The 22,058-nt window shown below is 36.7% G+C and overlaps 1 protein-coding gene across 1 annotated transcript; it reads right to left on the bottom strand.

Annotated features, from left to right (window-relative positions):
• Window positions 1-1,040: 1,040 nt before the first annotated feature.
• On the bottom strand, window positions 1,041-18,946 carry LOC141592380 (uncharacterized). The gene is made up of 18 exons (XM_074413011.1): window positions 18,709-18,946; window positions 16,971-17,451; window positions 14,874-14,965; window positions 13,439-13,600; window positions 12,944-13,337; window positions 10,769-10,887; window positions 10,612-10,684; window positions 10,294-10,514; window positions 10,134-10,178; window positions 7,787-7,868; window positions 7,372-7,563; window positions 6,994-7,094; window positions 6,481-6,565; window positions 4,853-4,999; window positions 4,127-4,231; window positions 2,081-2,251; window positions 1,595-1,654; window positions 1,041-1,524 (listed from the first exon to the last, which is right to left on the bottom strand). Exons 1-18 carry the CDS (start codon window positions 18,747-18,749, stop codon window positions 1,405-1,407), a joined length of 2,691 nt encoding a protein of 896 aa, XP_074269112.1. The 5' UTR covers window positions 18,750-18,946; the 3' UTR covers window positions 1,041-1,404.
• Between the last annotated feature and the right edge of the window lie 3,112 nt (window positions 18,947-22,058).

Here is a 22,058-nt window from a genome sequence, read left to right as displayed (position 1 = left end):
AAAACTAAAGAAAAACTAAAATACACCACATATAACCCATCAATGAGAGGCATCGTAACCGTCTCTCTCCACCTAACCACCCCTCCCCAGCGCTGGGCTAAAATTTTCCGGTGACCCTATCAACGCCGACCACAGCCTCCCATCTCTGTCACCCCAATTCACGGCTACACAAACTCACCGCCTGAATGGAATAAGCAGCGCTGGCCAACCGCCGCCGCACATGACTCCTACAGCGTCAACTCCCACAACGTCAAGGCCGTCAACTCCCACCGCGTCGAGTCCATAGGGCCGACCACTTCTCCCCAGCCACCCTATTCCGGCGAACGAAAACTAACAACCATCCTCTTCAAACCCAATATCTAAACCCTAATTACAAAATAATTTTTTACAAAAAAAATTAATTCAATCGATCAAAAGACACATGTATTGATAAAATTGTTGACGGAGAAATTGCATATGATATGTGTAAATTAATTGGTTCCATAGTTGTGGAATTATTGAGGAGTTAGATTAGTTTTTGAGAGAGAAAGAGGGATCAATTTTTTTTTTTCCAATTTTTTTAATGAAGGGTAGTTTTGGAATAATGTGAGAAAATGTGGGGGATATAAGTAAACTTATGAGCGGGATATAAGTAATTACGTACTATAAATGGTGCATGCTTATTTTAAGAAAAATCATCATATTCTGGTATTCTCTGAATTTATACTTTAACCAAAACTGTATAATATTTAAATTAAAGTCCCTTGGCCAGGTCTATCACACTACACTATCGATTAAAACTATATAATATAATTAATTTGTATAGATATAGAAATAGATAAAGTGATTACGCCTTTTTCCCTGATCATTACCATAGATCATGTGATTACGCCTTTACATAACGCATGACTGAGCCTGTGACGGTCTATGTTTCCTATTTTCTTCTCTAGTAATTTGAGCGATTTCACATTGGTCAGCAATCAACATTTTGTGATCTTTGGTATGTGAGATCGTTTCTCATTCAGGGACTAGCTATTTTAATTTCAGTCTACAAGCCTACCTAACAGTAATATCCTTTTTTTGAGAAACATGCGCTTACATTGTTGTTGACTATTGACACAATTCTATGCAGATCAAGCGTGCAGTTATCATTTACAAAATCAGCATTTGTAAATAGTTGGAATAGAACATGGTATACAGCCATACAGATGAATACTTGCAGAGAGCCGGAGACAGAATGTCACCTGAGAAGAACCAAAGGTGACAGATTGAAGCTTCCGCGATGACGGTCGACTTTTTGAACCAGTGATCATACTCATCCATCCATCGCAGCCAATTGATCCACAACAGGCTGTGGGAGACTAGCCGTTGGGTGTCCTCCAGGAGTTTCAGAAAGAATTCACAACATTGCATGTAGATAATGTTTCATCTTTCAGCAGATTCCTCAACATTATCCTTAAGCCTGGCATCACCACGTTCTGTCTGTTTCATTATCTCCAGCTGCCTTAGAAGCTGAAGCCTTTCTGACCCATACGTCGACGGTATCTGCATCAGTTCATTGTTTAGTCCATGAGGGTTTATGTGACACTAATCAATATAATAGGATTGAACATACCAAGGCCGGAACATATCTTTGGATGGCGGCCAACATAGCCGCATGCCCAACTGCAGTCACCTGCCCAGAATAAGAACCACCAACTCAATGAATAAAATCTCCGTGTGACTCCCAAATTATTTGTAATCTTATCAAAACAATTTATGGAATTGTTTTCATTTATGTTTGAAAGAACATTTGAGTTGCCACACATCAATTTCACAACCTGCGGATTTTAAAGTATGTAATCCCAACATATCCATATTCTTTTTAGACAACAACATACATATCCATATTCAAGCATGTAAAATCAGGAAAAATTGCCACTACAAGGTTTATTTTGCAAGCATGTTAACTGACTAAAAGCATTAGTATGCAAATTATTTTGCAAAATCAGGAAAAATTGCCACTACAAGGTTTGCTACAATATTCAAGCATGTAATCCCAATATCCATATTCGTTAACAAAATTTTGATTATCCTAGCAGTAGGCAAAAAAGCAACTCACCGGAAGGAGCATAAGAACTCCAATAGGAACAACTGATGCTAGGTCAGTAAGAGTTCTGCGGAAAAACTTCTTTTCCTTGTCAGTTAACTCATCCCCAATTATTGCCCTCCTGAGGAGCCCTGAAGCAGCAGCAGTATCAATAGCTAGAAGTTGAGTGCCTTGCCAAACATCCTGCAAATAAACAATCGGTATAAGAAAATGTAGATGAAGTAAAATGTGAGGGTTAAACATAAACCAAACCCAAACTTCAACCCAGAAAGCAGGTACCACAATTGACAAAATGACCTGGTTCGCATTAAAGGTCAACTTTTTTGCATTAAGGTACCCTAAACCACACCTGATTCAAGGAACTTTTGCCATTTTTTGTTGGAAGTACCACTGTAAATATTAAAAAGACATTCAAGAGCTTACACATTTAAACATTTTCAACTAATTATACAAGAAATGGTATCAATTCTCAACACAACTAGAAAATCTGGCTGCCTATTGGAATTTTGAATGAAAACAGGTACCCATTACCTGAACCGAAACGAAAATTATGGTTCAGGTAAGGATCGTATTTTTTGGGAATGTCAGTTCAGGTAACTTTTGTGAAGTGGCTGCCCTTCTTTCTTTTGTGAAGTAGCGGTCCTTCAACGCAGTTCTCGACGCAATTTTCATCTTGGGTCATTCGGAAACAGCCTCTTTGAGGCTGCGTACATCGGACCCCCCCTTACCCCGCAATTTGCGGGAGCCATTGTTGTTGTTGTTGTTGTTGTTGTTGTTGTTGTTGTTGTTGTTGTAACTATTTAGTGAGCACCCTTTAACAAGCAGATCATCCCTACTCCAAAGATTTAGTGAGGCTAATGTCTATGGTGGGGCGTTTTGAAAACTCAGAACTCCTGAAATACTCTGTACAAATTCTGAGGTCCAAGACAAAAGGTAGGAGATATATTATACATCCACAATACCACTAAGGCAAAATTTTGTTTTGGGATATAATTCGAGTTTATTTCAGACGAGAACCCAGCAGAACTAGCAACAAATGCAAGACTCCATATCTGGTGTTCAAAAGCATCTCAAAATAGTCAAGTTTGTCAGGAGTAGAACATAAACACACAATTATAACCATTGTTCACTGAAACGTAATTTCAGTGTGGTGCAAGGAAATGTAAAAAATTGTTAACCAACTTCACGAAACAACTTAAATTACTTTTAATATCCAGAAAATGATTTCTCTTTGCATCTTTTTGACAACATAAATGCATTTTAATTCATATACTTTTATTCCGCAATTTTCTTAGAGCCAAAGACTCAATATTCTCTGGAATAATACAAAATAAAATGACTCACACAATTGCGTGCACTTCTTATAAACATGACAAAACAAACCTGAACGCAAAAGCAAAATAAAAATAAAAAATTGAAGACCCAAATGGAGTAACTTGAATTGAATCAAAAACCTTATATAACATAAATTGAATCGAAATTGAACCAAATCCGGCACATGCCCAAATAAAAACCCAAACGCGAATTGAACCTGAACCTAAGGACACGAATCAAAAAACTTATTTTTCTTATTAACACCCACTTATTATATGATTTGGGTAATTATGGCTTGATTCAACCATAATAGTTCTAATTTTGAAATATTATTAATGTAATGAAAATAGTATGGGAATTGACATAATTCGTTCACATCCAACCTAATAATGATTCAATTTTAATCTAACCTAATCCGACAAAATCGAAACTAAGGCCCGCTCAAGTGAGATCGATTAGATTTAGCCCGATCTAAAACCAAACCGAATGACCCGTGTGTCAAATCTTAGCTTGACAGCAGTTAGTCTTCTTCCACCTGTTGGTGCAAATTTCATTTGGGTCATTCAAGAATGCCTTGCGTGGATTCAGCATCGATGAATTTTGGAGGGGGTTACATCCCACTATCCCACCCTCTACCCCTCCATATGTTTGAGGTATCCTCAATCTTTTCATACTTTAGAGACTGTAAACTCAGCCACAGCATATATCACTCATGCATACAACTCTGATGGAAGGTATACATACCGTGCTTGTCTCTTTAAGCTTTTCAAGTGATTTTTCAATTAAGCTCCCATTCTTTTGCACTGGCACAAGTTCAGAGCCTCTAGCGATACTAACACACTGAATATCCTGAAATGATTGAAACAAAGCTTCATTAGTAGTCTCATAAATTCCTACCAAAAAGTTTACAGCATGTTATTTAAGTGAGTCATCTGAAATACAAGTATATAACAACCCAACTGCAGTCGCCAGCACTGAAAAATTCAGATCCCTTCCACGACATCATTACACAACTCTTTATAATATAGTTGTGCCAGTTACACCAGACAGCTTTGCAAAATCTTACATCCACCGATGCTGCAAAACATATTGTTTTCTGTCTGAGTATACGCTTGGCCCTTGTATGGATACCAAAATAGGAGAAAAAGGGAAGAGTGGGGGAAGCTGGGAAGGATGAAAAGAAAAGGGAGGGAGAATATGGAGCAACATAGATTAACCCTTTGTTTATATGGAAGAATTATAGGATTAACAAGACTGCCTCCCATCACTTCTTCAAAACATAATCGCTGCCATTTTGTGAAGGCATTGGTCAATAGACAGTCTAGAGACTATGCATATTCGGAAACTGTTACATCACATCAAGGTATTGCTGAACTATCAGCTATGTCAAACACTAGGTTTAGGTAAATGATTGGAACATCAAGTCAGCCAAGAATGCATGTCAAAGAAAATAGCTTAGCCAATAGGTACCTCTTCACTTTCAGACTGATTTGTGCTTTTTTGAACTCGTTTTTCAAGCTCTATGAGCTCACTCCTCAATAGTTCAAAACGGTGAATTTCAGAAGTATCTGACGTTTCGGAATTTGCACTCGACAAATTAGACAAGGATGTATCTTCCTGCATTACAAGAAAGCAAAACTCAAAATCACATTTCCTGTAAATAAAGCTGGCACATCAAAGTTAGATCCCACGTTCAGCTACTCGGATTAAAAAACAAAAATACGAAACTAGACAAGCCCACATGAGAAACATTGGGACTAGGGCGATACAACCTGTAAGGAGCAGAGGTGAACAAGTGGATGAAAAGGGATGCCTATCAAACATTTTTACAACCGAGAAACACCCTTATCTTGGGGTGTCACAACAAGTCAGAAAGTATCACCACATTTTGGGGAAAAAAGTAGCTTGCATACATGATAGAAAGTTGCATTAGTCTTCTATATATCTGAGGTTTCTCTTTCCCACACAATATGTTGCCTCATAGTCTTAAGACATTAAGTCCCTTGTAAATACAGCATGTCAGGAATCAACTACTCGACCAAAACATTCCACACCTACCCCAATTAGCACATGATTCAATATTCAACGAAGTGAAAAGAAAACATCAAAGAAGCTCATCCATGTCAGGACCTTAAGCAACATTCAGAGATCTAATAATAGCATATATTAAGACAGCCGACTGATAGAAAACAGTTAACCACTACACAACACCAAGCCCCGTCAAGTAAACCAATCCAAATATAGACAACTTGTCACGGAGATCTCTCAAAACCCAACTAGAAAATGAAAAAGAAAAAAAAAAACTGGGGAACAGGACACGACAACCACCTTCTCAAGTAAAAATAACGTCAATCCAACAAGAGAAGTGTTGGAGAATATTGAATCAAATCACGGGTTAAAGCTTGCAAACAGCACTCATTAAACTTCATCTTAACCCCTCTTCCTCCAAGTTAAGCTTACTGATGACAGTGGGATTCATGCTTTAGACTAAGATTATGAAAGAAAACTTGTCCAAAATACAAGCTCATCAAAGAATTGAAACACAAAATTTAGGTTAACAGGACAGCAAGCCAAAACTTACGTTCTTTCAATCTACTTTTTTTTTGTCCATATGCTCTCAAACTTATCCAATAATGATTCCTTGACACGAGAGAGAAGTCTGGTCTTAAGAGGCTTTCAACTAAGAGTTGCCTTCCTCTGTTATTCACTATCAAGTTACAGGTTGGAGGAAAGAAACACCCCAAAGCAGCTGGCTATAAAAAAATTTCTACTATGTAGAAAACCCTTCTCAGACGTCCCCCTTTAGCGAAAGGAGAGTTCTGCACAATTTCAGCACTCAAACAGGTACCAATCACTCTCTTTCTAAGACCAAATATCATCTCTCTGTACAACAGAATGTCAACCTTCCCTCCCTAAATCGAAATGTAGCCAGAAACCAACAATTTTAGACTGGAATAACTAACGCTCATGTTTTTACCCATCAGAGAATCATAGGACAGAAGTACATTTGAGAATCAAGGGATTTCTGTATTTTAAAAAGCTTATAAATGCTTGGAAGCATCAACCAATCAAAGAATATAATGAGATGATACACATACATTAATATTTGCAGCCTTCAAAGATTCACTGGAAGACTTCTTCATTGGAGGACGGACAAGAAAGGCCCACAAGCCACGAGGACTACTGAACTCCAAAGACAAAGTTTCATGTGTTAAGTCTCATGTCAAAAAATGGAAAGGCTTTATGTCATATTTACTATTAAGGTATAAGAACCAAATATTGGGCTTCAACCATCAGCTTAAGCTTTTGGTTAAAGCCCAATAATTGGTTATATGGTATCAGAGCCTTAGGTCCCAAGTTCAAATTTTGGTGGACTCCTATTCTCACCTCTGGAATTTCAGCACAAGGTAGGTGGGCCTGTGCATTAACCACGCTTCAAGCCCACAGGCTTTGCGTAGCCTACAGGCTTTTGCGTGAGAGGATGTATTAATGTATAAGAACCAATTATTGGGCTCCAACCATCAGTTTAAGCTTTTGGTTGAGATGGTTCTCTAATATTTATGATTATCATTAATATTGTCCTCATGAAACTTTGATTGCTGATTGCATACCTGCTGTTTTTTTCTGCATCAAGTACACCCTGGCCTCTATCTATGTTATTTGTAAATTTGTCTCCTTCATTATTAGCAATCGATTCAACATCATCATTTTCCTAGTACATCAATACAGCATGTAAGTGCAAAACTAAAATGGTATCAAGGACAAGAAATAACACATCCATGATCACATGTATATTTTGCACGATTTTATCTAATTTTTAGTCAAACTAAGTCGATTGGTTAAAACCCTCATCCAAACCTACGTGTCAAGATTGGGCCGAATCAGTTCTCATGCTGGTCTGATTGATAATTCATGAACATGATACAGGGACACAGAGAAGTGCATGCAGAAACATAAGCACCTAAGCACACACATAAAACATTCATTACCTCCTGAAGACAAGCTGCCTTAGCTCTAAAAGTTGCTTCAAGAAACTCTGCTTCTTTCTTAAGTTTCCTGATTTTCTCAAGATCAGAGCAAGCAGCTTTCAATTGTTCTTTTCCAGAACCAGAACTGGACACATGCATCTCCTGGAGCAACTTCTCCAATTTAACCAAAGCTGCTTCTACATTTTCTAGTGCCTAATATGGAGGCATAGTCATCAAAAGCTAAGATTGTTCTGATTTCTTCACTAGCAGGCGTAGGAAAAAAAAAAAACATTGTAAAGACTTGAGGGAATCTTAGTTCAACAGACAACATCATAAACAATAAATTGGGGTGGTATACAGTTACTATTACCAAGAAGCTTGCTAACGAGGGTGCCTGTATGAAAATTAGATAAGTAGGCAAGAAAACAATATATACCTTGTTAAAAGAATCAGGCTCCCCCCTAGATTTAAAGCTAGAAACCGGTCCGGCACTCTGAACAGAATTGTTCGGCTTACTCCTGCCAAAATAAGCCAATTCAAGTTTGACAAACAATTGACAATAACTAGCTCATTTAATGGGAATAAAATAAAACTATAAGCGGGTTGCATGCAACATTAGTTTATTACTACAATGCACACCTTCAAGGCTTAGTTTGACAAGGCACGAGACGCACTGAATCGATGGGTTCCCAAGGCGGAAGGGCTAAGACACGTGCCTTATGGGTTACGAGGTGCACTGATTTTTCAAACGAACATATATACTTTAGAGTTAAATTTTGTGCAACAATAGTCCCTTTATTTGTTTCAAAGAGGGCTAACAGTTTGTAAGTGAAAATTATGGATGAGGGGGAGAAGAGAAAATTAAAACAAAAGAATTTGGAAAAACAGTGGAATTGCATGATAATGCGAATTGAGTGCGCATTGTCGCGCCTCGTGCACCTTAGCTGCGCCTTTTGAAACCCATGTGCCTTAAGCACCCTGAGGCGATGGCTGGTGCCTTAGTGCGCCTTGCGCCTAGGCGTGCCTCAGGCCCGCTTTTTTAAACTCAGCTTCAAAGTTAAATTAAAGTCCACACCAGTTTTATTGGATACAGCATAGACATTCACTAAAACTAAATTTGTATCTGATGTAATTTGGCTGTTAATAATTTTTTTGGTAGTTGTTATAGACATTTATTTTTTTGACATATTTAGTGTTTTTATTTAATTTAAAAAATTAAATTATTTGTTCTTCTCTCCTTTATTACTTTTTTCTACTGACCACTTTCTTATATATTTTACTTGGTTCACTTTTAAGGCATTCCGGATCCTTAATTCTATTTCGGTTTTCAAAATCGTTTTAATCTTCCCTCTCGATTTAAATTTTAAGTTTTTATAAAAGTAAGCTGAAATTCGATTTTAAAACCTGTAAGCTTTGCCTTGACTTTCCATTACATTTTCGCTCCCCCTTTTGTTTTTCATTTTCCCTTTTCTATTCGCTTTTTGAGGTGTGCGTTCACCTATGGATGGTTCTAAAGGATAATTCATGTCAGCCGACCCCAAATCATTTTGGGATTAAGGCTCTGATGTTGTTGTTGTTGTTATAGTTGAAGATGTTGGTGTTATTACATCAGTGATCACCCTAAGTGTCACACAAATAAAACTAATATGTACTAAAATTAACCCATAACCCTAAGATGGAGTCATTGATACAAAATTACAGGTTGGTTGAAATCCATAGAAGTGTATTTCAGACATCCTTGGTTGTAACCCACAGTCAAACTTGGTATACTATCATCTTATGGAAATAGCTCGTGGCTGGATGTGTACAAAATCAATGGGGAATTCCTCTCTTCTATTTATGCAGGAACACCTCTAGAATAGACAACTCAAGGCAGTTTCCTCCCTTACTTCTACCCAAACCCATATTTCTGCAAACCCGCTGCTTTTCTTGGAAGCCAACCAGCCTGAGAATGAATATGCCAACCTTTGTAGGGGATAACATACGGGACTTACGCTCACTACTTTTCTAACATGTAGCAAACATCTAGGCTTAAGCAATATCGGGGAATTGAATGTCTTACATTATGTGATATAACTCCGCCCAAGGCTAATTGCACCCGAATTGGATTCTTCGGTTCAATTAGGTTGATTTCAATAGTACATCTTCCAAATTGTCCATTACCCATTCCAAGCATCACAGCATGCACATAGTGGTAAAGTTCCTAATTCCTCAAATTCTATTAACTTTATATTATCTCTGGTTTAAAACACTAATATGATCCAGTGTTACATTTTTTTTAAACAAAAAAAAAGCGGACTAAACCAAATTTAGAAAGATTCACTCTAAAGCTAACGTTGTCGAGTTGGTATATTGTCAGAGAAAGCATAAAATGATATTGCAAGCATAACCAAGTGTTGTGAGTGCAGTGGAGCGCGGGTCACCCTCAAAGCATGCAATGGCATGAATTGCGAGGTCTCAGGTTCGACTCCCTGCATGGGCAGTATGCGGTTATTGCACGGGGACCTTCGGGGTCTGTTAAAAGAGAGTGTCGGCTTACCGTGCTGTCGCGTATCTCTCGGGGTTTGGTCGCTCAAAGGTGTATCGCCCTAGGCTGCTAATGAGAGATGTTCCTCATTACCAAAAAAAAAAAAAAATAAAAAAGATATTGCAAGCATCTTGAGATGAATAGTGAACCATGTAAGAATATTTTCAGCTGCTTGCTGACTAGCTTTTTCTTTCATTCAGCCATTCCTGTCATCATTTACACACTATGTACAGATATAAGAAGAACATTAACTCACTTCAGCAGGCCTAGTTCCTCCATGGAACTCCCGAGTGTGTTCAATCTATGACAGAAAAAAGAGCACAGCATTAAGGAATGTAAAAGTCTAAAGGCGCTAGCAGAAGATAAAAATAAATAAATAAATAAAGGATACGAGTTCAATTAAGAACATATATTACCCTTTTGAAAGAAAATGTGCTGCCTTCACATTTGAAGGGTTTTCCACCCATTTACTATGTTTAATGAAGACACGGGTCCATCTCGAGCAAACATCTAATGCCTTTTGAACAGCTTCTGAATTAGGAGGACCATCAGACTTCTTTTCATGCCCGTGCGTGTTTTTGAGGGTGTTACTGTAGCCTGGATAGAAAGGAAGCCAATCGAGCTCTTCACAAACTACCTGCGGAATCAGATTACAAATTTACATGTTTTAACCACTATATGATGGCGTCATTTTTTAATCAAAGCAAAGCTTGAACACAGTGAAGCATGCTTACTTCAACATACAGTTCATACGAACTGATCGAAGAGAGCTGCGGATAATACAGCACACACCCACTGACAAAATATCTGATAAATAGCACGCAGTAATGAAGGTCAACTAGCAATGAAAAAAATTGAAAGAGCTTTAATAAAATATACTATAAGACAGACCTGATAAAGCATTCAACTGGTTCGTCAATTTTATCATAACCATTAGCAGCTAGGAAAGACCGTGTACTTCTGCCAAGAGCAACAAAAAATCCAAATATCGCCAGATCCTTCTCCAATACCTGTATTGTCATAAGATAACATTCCTCCAAAATATTTAAAACATAACAATTTATGAAAACTGCTTTTGTCAACGTACACTATTATGAAAGGTATTTATAAAATAAAATAAAACTTAACCAATTTCAGACAAAGTTAAGCCTAAAGACCAAACATCTATACTACAACCAACTACTAATCCATCTGTAAAGCAAGTCAATTGCTCGCAGTCCTCGCATTTGCCCAACTTTAGGGGAGTCATTCTCCACGGGAAACGTTACTATTCCCCGGGAATTACAAATGCTCTACCTAAAAAGCCCCTCCCTCAACTTAATAGTTCACTGTCACTTTCGCCACTTCAGCTCTTTTTATTTTTGTCAATCCTCTCAGTAATTTGTAACTTGCTTCATTGCCAATATGCCATTATTGTTTTTGAATTGATCCAACAAAAGCACTCCATTTGAACATGCATGACGCACCAATGGCAACTAAATCAACTGTCTCTGCCCATCACTTATACTTGCTCAGCGTCCACAATCTTGTTATGTTTTCCCAGCTATGAGCTATTTGATAAATCAAAAAAAGAAGACCCACAATTTCTTTGCTTCTTTCCTCCACCCATCTGGCCATCTCACTCCAATATGAGCTATCTACTTGTATTAGTATTTCTATTACCGTATATTTTCCAACACGAATATAATGAAGTTTGTTTTAATTTTTGATATGCCAATATCAGACAACAATCACAGCTTTAATGGAAGATCTAGTTAGACAGCATTTTAGGCCTATAGCTAAATGGGTGTCAATGTATCTTGTATGAGGTGAAGACGATGAATTGAAAGAGGAAGAGAGAAAGAGAGTGTAAAATGGAGATTTGCCAAATGAGTGATTTAGATTCTTTATGTTGACTTTTCTGTAGTTAATGGGGAGGGAAATCTAGGTAGAGTTTCTAATTCCCGTGGATTTAGGTCTACCCTAACTTTACTGCACCAAAATATCAATTTCAACAGATACTGCACCAATCATGAACGACTTTTGTAACTTCACAATATCTTGCAAAGCTTCCTTCCTTTTCACGAATGAGAAAATAGTAGAAAACTGTTAAGAGTGAGAAGAAGGTTGACATGTTAAAATCGTATGTCCTGTAAGAAGAAGAATAAAGGCTGCTTTTAGTAATTTATTAACCTCCGAGGACTAAGAGTACTGAATGACCATACTTACAAAAGCTTTCTAGTCACTCACCGGAAGTAGTGCATTGGATGAAAGAGGGTTCCATAACCGAAGGAAGAGAATTTTTTGTTTAGTACTTTGTTTAGTAAAAGGGTAGGGTACTGAACGCAAATGTTATGAAAAAGTGTACATGATTAAGTAAAATGTGTGCTGGAAAGAGCAATACACAGAAAATTGGACCATAGGTCTTAGCAGTACTGCTAAGTCTGCTATTACATTTGAATAATGGTCCAAAACATTTTCTTACAAAGTCTAGCAAAACATTTAATTAAAAAATGTTATACAGCAACATCAAAGCCTTAACGCCAAAATGATTTGGAGTTGGCTGACATTAATCATCCTTTGAAACGGTCCATGATCGACTGCATACATAAAATAAAATAAAATAAAAGGGAAAAGAATAGAGAAAAGGGGAAGGGGAAGGGGAAAGGGGAACATGATAAATAGTCGTTCTAAACATATAGCTATGAAAGTCAGAAAATGAGAAGAACTCCTTTTTCTTTTACTTTTCAAAAAATTAAAATGTTACAAAGGCGAGATTTCTCCAAACTCCAAAAACTCTCTTCAACAAGACCTAGACCATATTTTGGATGTTAACGTTGTGCAAATATATATCATCGGGAAAAGAAAGGACATAACGAGATTACATTCTTAGTCCGCCCACACCCTTGATATGCGCCCAGCAATTCGATCTCCTTTAATGCCCCCAACACAAAGTTACATATTGGTGTATATTCGCAGTTTAATTGGTATCAGACAGCCCATTATGCAAACAAGAAATAAACCATTCAGGCATTCAGCTAACCCTTAACTTAAACAAATATAAAAGTTACTCTGGTTGTTACTCACTTCAATACTTTCTGATGTGGTGAGTTTTGACCATATTTTTTCTCTATCAATAGCTCTTTGCAGCTGCTTCTGCACAAGATCAACCCAAAATATCATCTCATCGATCGAGCAATCATCAGCTACCCCACAAGCTGCAGCTCTAGGTCCAAAATGAACCAAGAATTCTCTCTGTAGACCAATTTCCTTTGCAGTATGATAAGCTTCATGTATAGGAACAAGACCAACAAGAACATCCATCAAACTACCAGTTACATCAGGGATAATGGAGAAGAACTGTGAACAAGAAACCTTTGCTGATCCAAGCTTCGTTATCACTGAAGAACAGACCAAAGCCAGCACAATGAGTGACATATCTCCAGCATTACCTGATCCAGAAGGTGTTCTTTTCCCAAACCTGATACACAGTCATCTAGTTTTATTACAAATTACAGGTTTAAGAGCAGACCAACAAACTATCAACAGTGTGCATAATTTAAACAGAAGGTGATCACACACATTGTGGCAGCCTTGAAACGAGGATCCCTTTCAAAGTGATTGACAAATGTTGTTACAACAACTGGTATTTGTTCAGACCAAAACCAGTCAAAAAGTTGAGGTTGTTTGCCAGATAATTTCTCCCTGATTATAGTTTCCAAAGGGGCAGACAGCCGTAATAAGCTGCATCATCATAAAGCAAAACGTCAGTATATATGAAAATTCGAACACCAGGAAATGTGCAAATTAAAAATGAAAGAAAACTACACAGGATTTATCATAAGAAAATAATGATAAAAGAAAAGAAGCCAGCGTACATAATATTTAAGAAACCACAGATAAGGAGCAGGCCTTAGTATCACCCACCCACTTACTTTAGTTAGCTGAGCCCACCAAAAATACTCCAGCATTAAAAATTGTTTTCAATGGCAAAAGAGAGGTAATGCAAGTACCAAGGATTGCTTCACTATCAAGGACCTAGAATTCCAAGAAAATCTAGAAGCATGTGAGCCGCTCTGTCACTTAATTTCTTTCCACTGTGTAGTTAGTTAGGCAGAAGGTCAAGTAGAGATTTGCTTGAGTTAGTTGAGTACATCCAAGCAATGAAGGAGTCCAATGGCATGAAACAGATACCAGCCATTCTAAATTCTTATAATCATTCACTCATGATCAACAAAATTGAGTAACTTTCATATCAGTAAATTAGACCAGATATCCCAAAATTTCACCATTCAGATGAAGAATACTTTTTACTTCGGTGTTTTATGAAGTTAGTAAAAACATTCCAATGATATCCTCTAAACCTCCTTCTATACATCTATAACTCAATGTTAATTTCCTAGAAAAAGAACTTAAAAGTGTAATAGTTAGCTGACTAAGCACCATTGGTCATTTACACAATTCTCCACTTTTAAGAGTCAATAAACAGGGCAAATAACTCCTACATTATTAATAAAAATATTGTATACTGCACAACTTAAAAGACAAATGAATTATTCAAAATCTCCAATATAAAATTCCTTATTAATTGCATAAAAAATAGTAACTTATCACAGTTCTATGCATGGAGTAAAAAAGTAGTACACGCGACTTCAAGCAGGGAAGAAGAGAAAGATATGATTTTGTTGAGGCAGGGTAGGGTAGGGAACTTTCTCAGATTGGGCAGGTTTTGAATTTCAGCTTTAAATTTTGAATTTCAACTCAAATACCAATATTACAAGTACACGCCAGATATTTGAAACATGTCCTTACATGTGACGTGACCTGCTCGCTTCACCACAATCCCCTCCTCCCACACCAAATAAAATAAAAGGAAAAAAGGTCTCCGTCATGTTAAAACCCTACCAGTGTCTCTGTGACAATTATTGCTACAAACTTGATTGAGATATTTGATCACGTCAAAAGATACCGCTTAGTACCTACAATGTGAAAGCACATATAAAAGAGGAACAACTACCTTCTTTGGACAACAACATTTACTTCTTTATCTCCTCCATCCCTGCGTGATGCAACCTCATGTGCAGCTTGCAATAACGCATAAACAGATGCCTGAGAAAGTAAAATGTACACACCTAATAAATGGTTCCGTGCCAATTGAAACTAAACAGCAACAAACGTAGTAGGAGCACATAACTTTAATATTTAATGCAGCTATAGCCTACAGGTTCTTCTGGTTGTCGTATTAACGCAACTTTCATATGTATCTGAAACAATTTTATTGGCAGCAATGGACCAAAAAGGGGTTCAAAAATAATTGGCCAGAGCAAAACATATAGGAACTGTAAGGCCATCACGGAACATCATACACTCAATTAGAGACGGCCTATGATAGTCAGATTTGGGTACGAGTGTTGGGTACAAATCCGAGTGTCGGATTCGGCATAACGAAAACTTTGAGACACGGGGACCCTGTTGTAAAATGAGGACACGGGTGAGGGGACACATCTTCAATGCAGTACTACACTTCTATATTTGTAATATTAAAAAAAAAATAGTATAATTGAAGGAAAGAACAACCATAAGACTTAAAATCGTTAAATATAGTACTAAGTGTCATATAAACCCCTCTTCCCCTACTTTTGTGGTGAGAGCCTCACTAGTTAAATTCTCTTAGGAGAACTGTCAGACTAATAAGTGTCGGGTACAGAATCCGTACTCATATCCATGTCGTGTCGACAGAGGTACCGTCCGAAGAATGAAGAGTTGAAGTAACATAAGAGATGGCAATGGGTAGGGTCTCGGTAGGGTCCTATAGGATCCATATCCAGACCCATACTATATTATATTGGACCCAAATCCGAGTTCCGACTCATATCTGCAAGGTCCAAAATTTTGGGTAGGGTCTAGGTCCCCGATTTTTTTCAATTTGTTTTATTAATTTCTTCATCTTTTTATGTAATTTTGCTATTAAAATTACATACAACACATTAGTAAGTTCAACAAGATTATAGATATAAAATAAGTCAAAACTTATCATGACTAAGTTATTATTTGAATGATGAAAAGTTATATGTTGTTTCTCGAATATTTAATCTATGTTGTAAATTCGTTAATAGCCTATGAAATAAGTAAAATGACATGAGAGTTAAAAAAAGGATAAGAAAACAGACTTTTTTAGACTTTAGTTATTCTTATATATTTAAAAATAAAATAAAAATTGAAAAATATGGGTCCATGGGTAGGGTCTAGGTCTTAACCACCCAGATCCGCATAAATTTTTCTAGACCCATATCCGGCCCAAATCCATTGGGTACATAAAAATGAGATCCATATCTGGCCCCTCAAGGTCCAATCCGAGGATCTAGGCAGGATCCTGGACCCATTGCCATCCCTAACTCAATGGGAAGTTTCCTCTTCGAATGATTTGAGTTAGTATAGTGATGATGGACCTAGCGAATAATAAGAACATAATGGACAGCCGTTCCTACTTCCTACTTCCTAGTTACTACATGTAACAGGCTATGTTACTTCGACACTTCATATGAGCTCGCATACCCGTGCCCAACACTTGAGACTTGGACATTGGTATGACACTTGACACTTCATTTTAGACCAAAAACTTGACAATTTTTCATAAAATAGCCGGGTCAGACATTTGGGTCACACGCCCATGTCCGACGCTTCGAACCAAGTCTGCGTAACATAGAACATAGGTCCAAGAATTAGTTTACTCAATCCTTTGCACTATATAATATCGATTCACACAAATATTAAATTACGACAAAAACAGACAAGCAGCCGACATTTCATGTATGATTTCACGACAAGACTTAGCTTGTGATATCACCCAAAATTAACTAAAAATCATTTGCAAGACTATAAGTAATACTCTCAACATGAAACCTACCCTTTGGTACACGAATGGATAACAAACAAGAAAAATAAAACTATTGCTAAAATGTTGAAGACTGCAATGATCCAACTTACATTGATTGACCTGCTATCGCGTAAAATAGAAAGCATATTCTTATATAGATGCGCAGAATGCAGAATATAGTAAACAACCTAAATTTTATAAAATTAAGTCAACATTCAAAGAACCTTTCAAGGCAACCTGATATGATAGTGCCTTTGCCCATGCATTTTTGTCAACACCCAGCCATGCTGCTGAAAACCAGGGTATTTTCCAAAGTGAACTTTTTTCTTTTATTGACAGCTCAAAAACTCTGGCTGCGTCATATAACGATTGAACAAGCCCGTCATTATAGTCTTCATTTTTCAGTGCTTGATCAAGTCTCATTCTCATTGCTTCAACATCTCTGCTCATGTTAGCTTCTGGATTGCCGTTGACCTTTAAACCGTCGTCAGCAGAAGCAAACTGAATGATGTTCCCAGCTCTTTTTATTTTGTTAGAAAATAGTGTTTGTTTCCGAACCCTTAAATACCTACAACTAAATCTATAACTTCTGTTCTCAAGTTCTGTACATTTCAAGAAAGTCTTTCCAATAACAGCGCAATCTGTCTGATCCAAATCACCCACTTTGTACAAAATATGGACTTCATTTGATTTGCGAACAGATAATCGGGTAGAAGTGCTGGCAATATGAAACAAGTCAGAAAATAGTAAGCAAATCGTTTAGACTTCTAAGAAACAATTAATGCTCATGTATAATGAAAGAGATTTTAAATTTAAGTAACCAACTATGACAATTGTAATAATACATTGACGGCCCATCTGTAAGATAATGTAGTACATTTTTCGGGAAGAGCTAGTTATACCATTATGTTCATCAATCAAAGGCAGTAACTTGCTTATCTTTTTCACTGCAGCAATACTCTTGGCTACTAGGGCATACAAAGGAGTAGACCCACAAGCCAAATCCTACTATATTTCAGTCAATAATTTTTTTTTTCTAGGTAGTAACACACATCTAGTAGCGAAGTACATTATAGGGAATAGTTTTTCTTGTCAGGAATGATGTTCTGGGTTACCTATGAAGTTTACGGCACCAAGAAACACAAGATATTGGTGCAAAAATTAGTACCGGTCTGAGCAACACCAGAAGGACCACCTCATAAAAGGAACAGGCCATGATGCCTATAACAGAATGGAGCACAAACATCCTCCCTTTTCAAGTGTCCTAGCAAGTAGCACCCATTCATTTTCTTCATAATTTGAAATTTTGTATCAAACGATCCTTGTCTGTATATTATGGTTGGATGGATAATATGAACAGGCCATGATGCCACACCATAATGTGGAAAACTTGTCAGAGAAATGAAAATTGGTCATACAATTCCCCTTTTATTTTGCTTTATTGTACTTCAACGCACAATCACGTGTCTCTACCAACTGTTACTGACTGATTAGTTATTTCCAATACTTCTAACACAATCTACTAGTTCTTTTTTCGAAATTTAATCCTCTATATCCTACTTTATTTTCTTATTTACTCCTTTAAAGCCCCCAATCACCTCTCTCTCAATCGAGTAATTCTTATCACCAACCTCAAAAATCGTCTCATTGACTATGGATACAAACACCTCTCAGTAAACAAAAGTACAACTCCAAAATTCATTTGAGTAAACTTGAAGAAAATTCAGATTAACTCTGATAAATTGGATCAAAAATAATTCTAACTCCTACATACATAGATGAATGATGATACATAAAATTAAACGGAGCAACAGAAGATAATGAAGAAATGCAATAATATAAGGTAAGATACATACAGTAAATACGAGGAAAATCAGACAAAATAAACAAGGAATTGAGTACAAGTGGTGGACTAAAAACCCTAAGTTGAATTATTAACAGCGGAAAATGGATGAAGAAGGAGAAAAACACAGACCTTGGAGATAAGAAGCAATGGTGATGAAATTTAGCTGACATTTGGGTAAGATGGATTAGATGAATTCCGCGGGGAAAATTAGATGAAAGATAAGAGGACACAATGTGTAGAAACTTGTTACTTTTGTCAAGGGGGTGAGAGATCCACTACGTGGATTTTACGCCTTCACATAACGCTTTTCCTTGCCCCTTCTCTTGAGGGCTTAGCAAAATCGTATGCCCCAATTTTTTTGTATATCTGGTTTTCATATAACCGGATACGAATTTTGGTTGTTCGCTGTTCAATTTCTTGCATTGGCGATAAAACAGGTACATCCTAACAAATTTAATAATAGGTTACTTGTTCAAGTAATCAAAATTTTCAACACTCATCATACAAATGCATTAGGAAAAAAAGAAAGTGGGGAAATTAATGTGATTATGCAAATTATTTAGTTTATGTGAGATTTTTTTTTTTTGTTTTTTTGGCACTTGTTTGGTAACAATGGATTAATTTCAAAGATAATGATTATGTAAAAAGCAGATTATAAATGGCAGATTTTATCGAAGGTTTGGTAGCATATTATAATTAGCGAGAATTGATTTGAGTGTTTGGTAATTTGATTACGATTAGTAGATTGTTAGTTTTCTTTTTGTAAAATGGAGAAAAATTTCCTATTTTACAATATGCATACTAACCAATATCTTTGGGTAAGTTAAAGATATTGTAAAACAACATATTGACCCCAAATATGTTGTTTCAATATGTTGTTTATCAAACACTAAAATTAGCATATTGATTGGTCAAAAGCATGCTAAAAGCCTTGAATATCTAAAATTTGGCCAATATCTTTTTACCAAACAAAGGCGCCTATGGCCCTGTTTGTAAACAATGGATTAATTTCAAAGATAAGCGATTACAAAAGCAGATTATAAATGACAGATTTTATCAGAAGGTTTGACTAGCATATTATAATTAGCAGAATTAATTTGAGTGTTTGGTAAATGGCAGATTACGATTAGTAGATTGTTAGTTTTCTTTGTAAAATGGAGAAAATTTTCCTATTTTACAATATGCTAACCAATATGCTAGGGTAAAGATATTGAAAAAAAGATATATTGACCCCAAATATGCTGTTTCAATATGTTGTTTACCAAACACTAAAATTAGCATATTGATTGGTCAAACATGCTAAAACCCTTGAATATGCTAAAAATTGGCCAATATGCCGTTTACCAAACAGCGCCTATATCTTTTCTAAAACCGTATCAGAAATCGTATACCCAGTTCTGTTTTACCCGACCCGTACCTGATATGGTTTATAAACAACCATATCGTATATAAGGAATTCGTATCGTATATACGAAAATCCGTGTAATTGAATCCGTATATCGTATCGTACCTGTATATTAAAACCGTTTCGTATATTTTTGCTCTGCCTTACTCTTGTACGAGTACTTGTGATTTTCATTCTCAATAGATTTTTAAAAAACAAACAATAAATCCAAAATCTGAGGTTGAGAATGGTGTGGCCTCCATGTAAGATATTCCATAAAATAAATAAGTATTTTATTAATATTTAATTAAGTTATTTTATGGAAATTAAGTTGGTCCATTGTATGGTGGAATTTACCTAGGATTCTGTTCCACTATTATCTCTCATAACTTACCATTCACAATTTAGGAAGCTGTCCATTTGACTCTTTGATGGCAAGAGTCTATATAAGGGGAACATATTTATTTTGATTAAGGTTCAACAATCCTACCTCATTAAGAAAATACACCATATAAATTGTGAGGCTGAGGGTTTGGAAACCAAGTCAGATTTGAGGCATAAGAAATTGGGTTATTCATTAAGACGGATCAATTATTTCAAGCAATGGCTGGAGCTAAGTAATCGATCTCTTTTATCGCTTCCGCATTCAGTTTATACATGTTCATTATGAGACTAGAACATGTTAATTTTAGATTATAAAACTTACAGTTGGTATCAGAGCGAGTAATCGCCTCTGTCTTGCTTGAATATGAAAACTTAAATTTCCGTTCTGACTTTGTATGTTGTGAACTAGAATTTATTTCTACATATTACGTGATTTTGATGCATAAATTGCATCTTTGCTGCGTTTGCCATCACGGAGAATAATAAAGGATTGAAATTGGGTTATCGTACTCATCATTATTAAATTACCGTATACGTTGATATGGAATTCTATTCTTTATAATACACTTGGTGTAGCTAATTGCAGCCACTTTTATGATGTTTTCATGGTGAGTTAATGACCTTGTCAGAACAAAATAATCTTGTTCGGCCTATTGCTAGTTTCCATTCGGTGTGTTTTTCTTCGTGGTTAAGACTCTTGGTCTGTTTTTTATGCATTACGTTAAATTTTGACGAATGTTTAAGTCAGTGATTATACAGATTAAGTATTCAGTAAGGCCAATTAAATTTTCTGGTCATATGGTTTTTATACGTAATTTATTTTCGCAATACGTTTTTTACTCATTATAGTACATTTTGCATAATAATTTCCATTTGCCTACCCTTAAACTAAAATTAGATAATAAACCTAAATCTCTCAAATTCAAAGACTACATGCTCCCAAATCTATCAAACTTCATCGATTATGTACCAAATTTGACTAAACAACAAAGATTTACATGACAAATTACATTTTATTGATAAAATTAATGACTTTTTATGTTATCTTTTGAATTTGGTTGTTTTTGATTTAGATTTATCGATCTATTGATTGTTTGTGGGTTGCGGTGATTATGGCGGCAACGTGGTTGGACGACAATAAGGGTAAGGCGGCGCACATGGTTGCAGGAAGCAAATGGAGGGTGGTTGGCGCGAGGGAGGGCGACACGATGGTGACTTGAGGGAGGGGCGGCGCGGTAGGTGGTGCGGTGTGAGATTGGACTTGAGTGGCAACGACTCAGCAAGGTTAGTGTACTAGTAAATTTGCTCGAGATGGAGGGGCATCACTCCGGTTGTAGAGGAGGGGAAGGACGCCGATGGAGATAGAGTCTATTAGTGGTGGAGATGGTGGTGGACGGTGGGGTAATGGTGTTTCTGTAGAATTTGGTTTCATTTGGGGTTTTTCATTAACGTAGTACAAATGTTATTGTTTGGGTGAGGAAGTGAGGAGGGTAAAACTGTCAAACGTGTACTATGATGAGTAAAATGCGTACTGCGAAAATACACTACAAGAAAACAAGACAAAGGCGACGGATGAGCTACAGTTGCCAATTTGGCGACAGAAAAAAAAACTCGGGCGACGGAAAACAGTCGCCAATTTGGCGACTGTAGCTTTTTATCCAAAATTCTGTATGAAATCCAAGGGCGACCGAATATTATCCAGTTTGGCGAC

This window comes from Silene latifolia, chromosome 7 (genome assembly GCF_048544455.1).
Source record: "Silene latifolia isolate original U9 population chromosome 7, ASM4854445v1, whole genome shotgun sequence".
NCBI lineage: Eukaryota > Viridiplantae > Streptophyta > Magnoliopsida > Caryophyllales > Caryophyllaceae > Silene > Silene latifolia.
This window is presented reverse-complemented; position numbering and strand designations above follow the sequence as displayed.

Bases quoted from the DNA above. Each gene is read 5' to 3' on its own strand.
- LOC141592380 (XM_074413011.1), bottom strand. From the start codon at position 18,749: ATGTCAGCTAAATTTCATCACCATTGCTTCTTATCTCCAAG. The intron at 14,966-16,970 runs GTTGCCTTGAAA...TTACTTTCTCAG, and splicing joins CAAAGGCACTATCATATCAG to GCATCTGTTTATGCGTTATT. The intron at 2,252-4,126 runs GTATGTATACCT...GTTTATTTGCAG, and splicing joins AGCTTAAAGAGACAAGCACG to GATGTTTGGCAAGGCACTCA.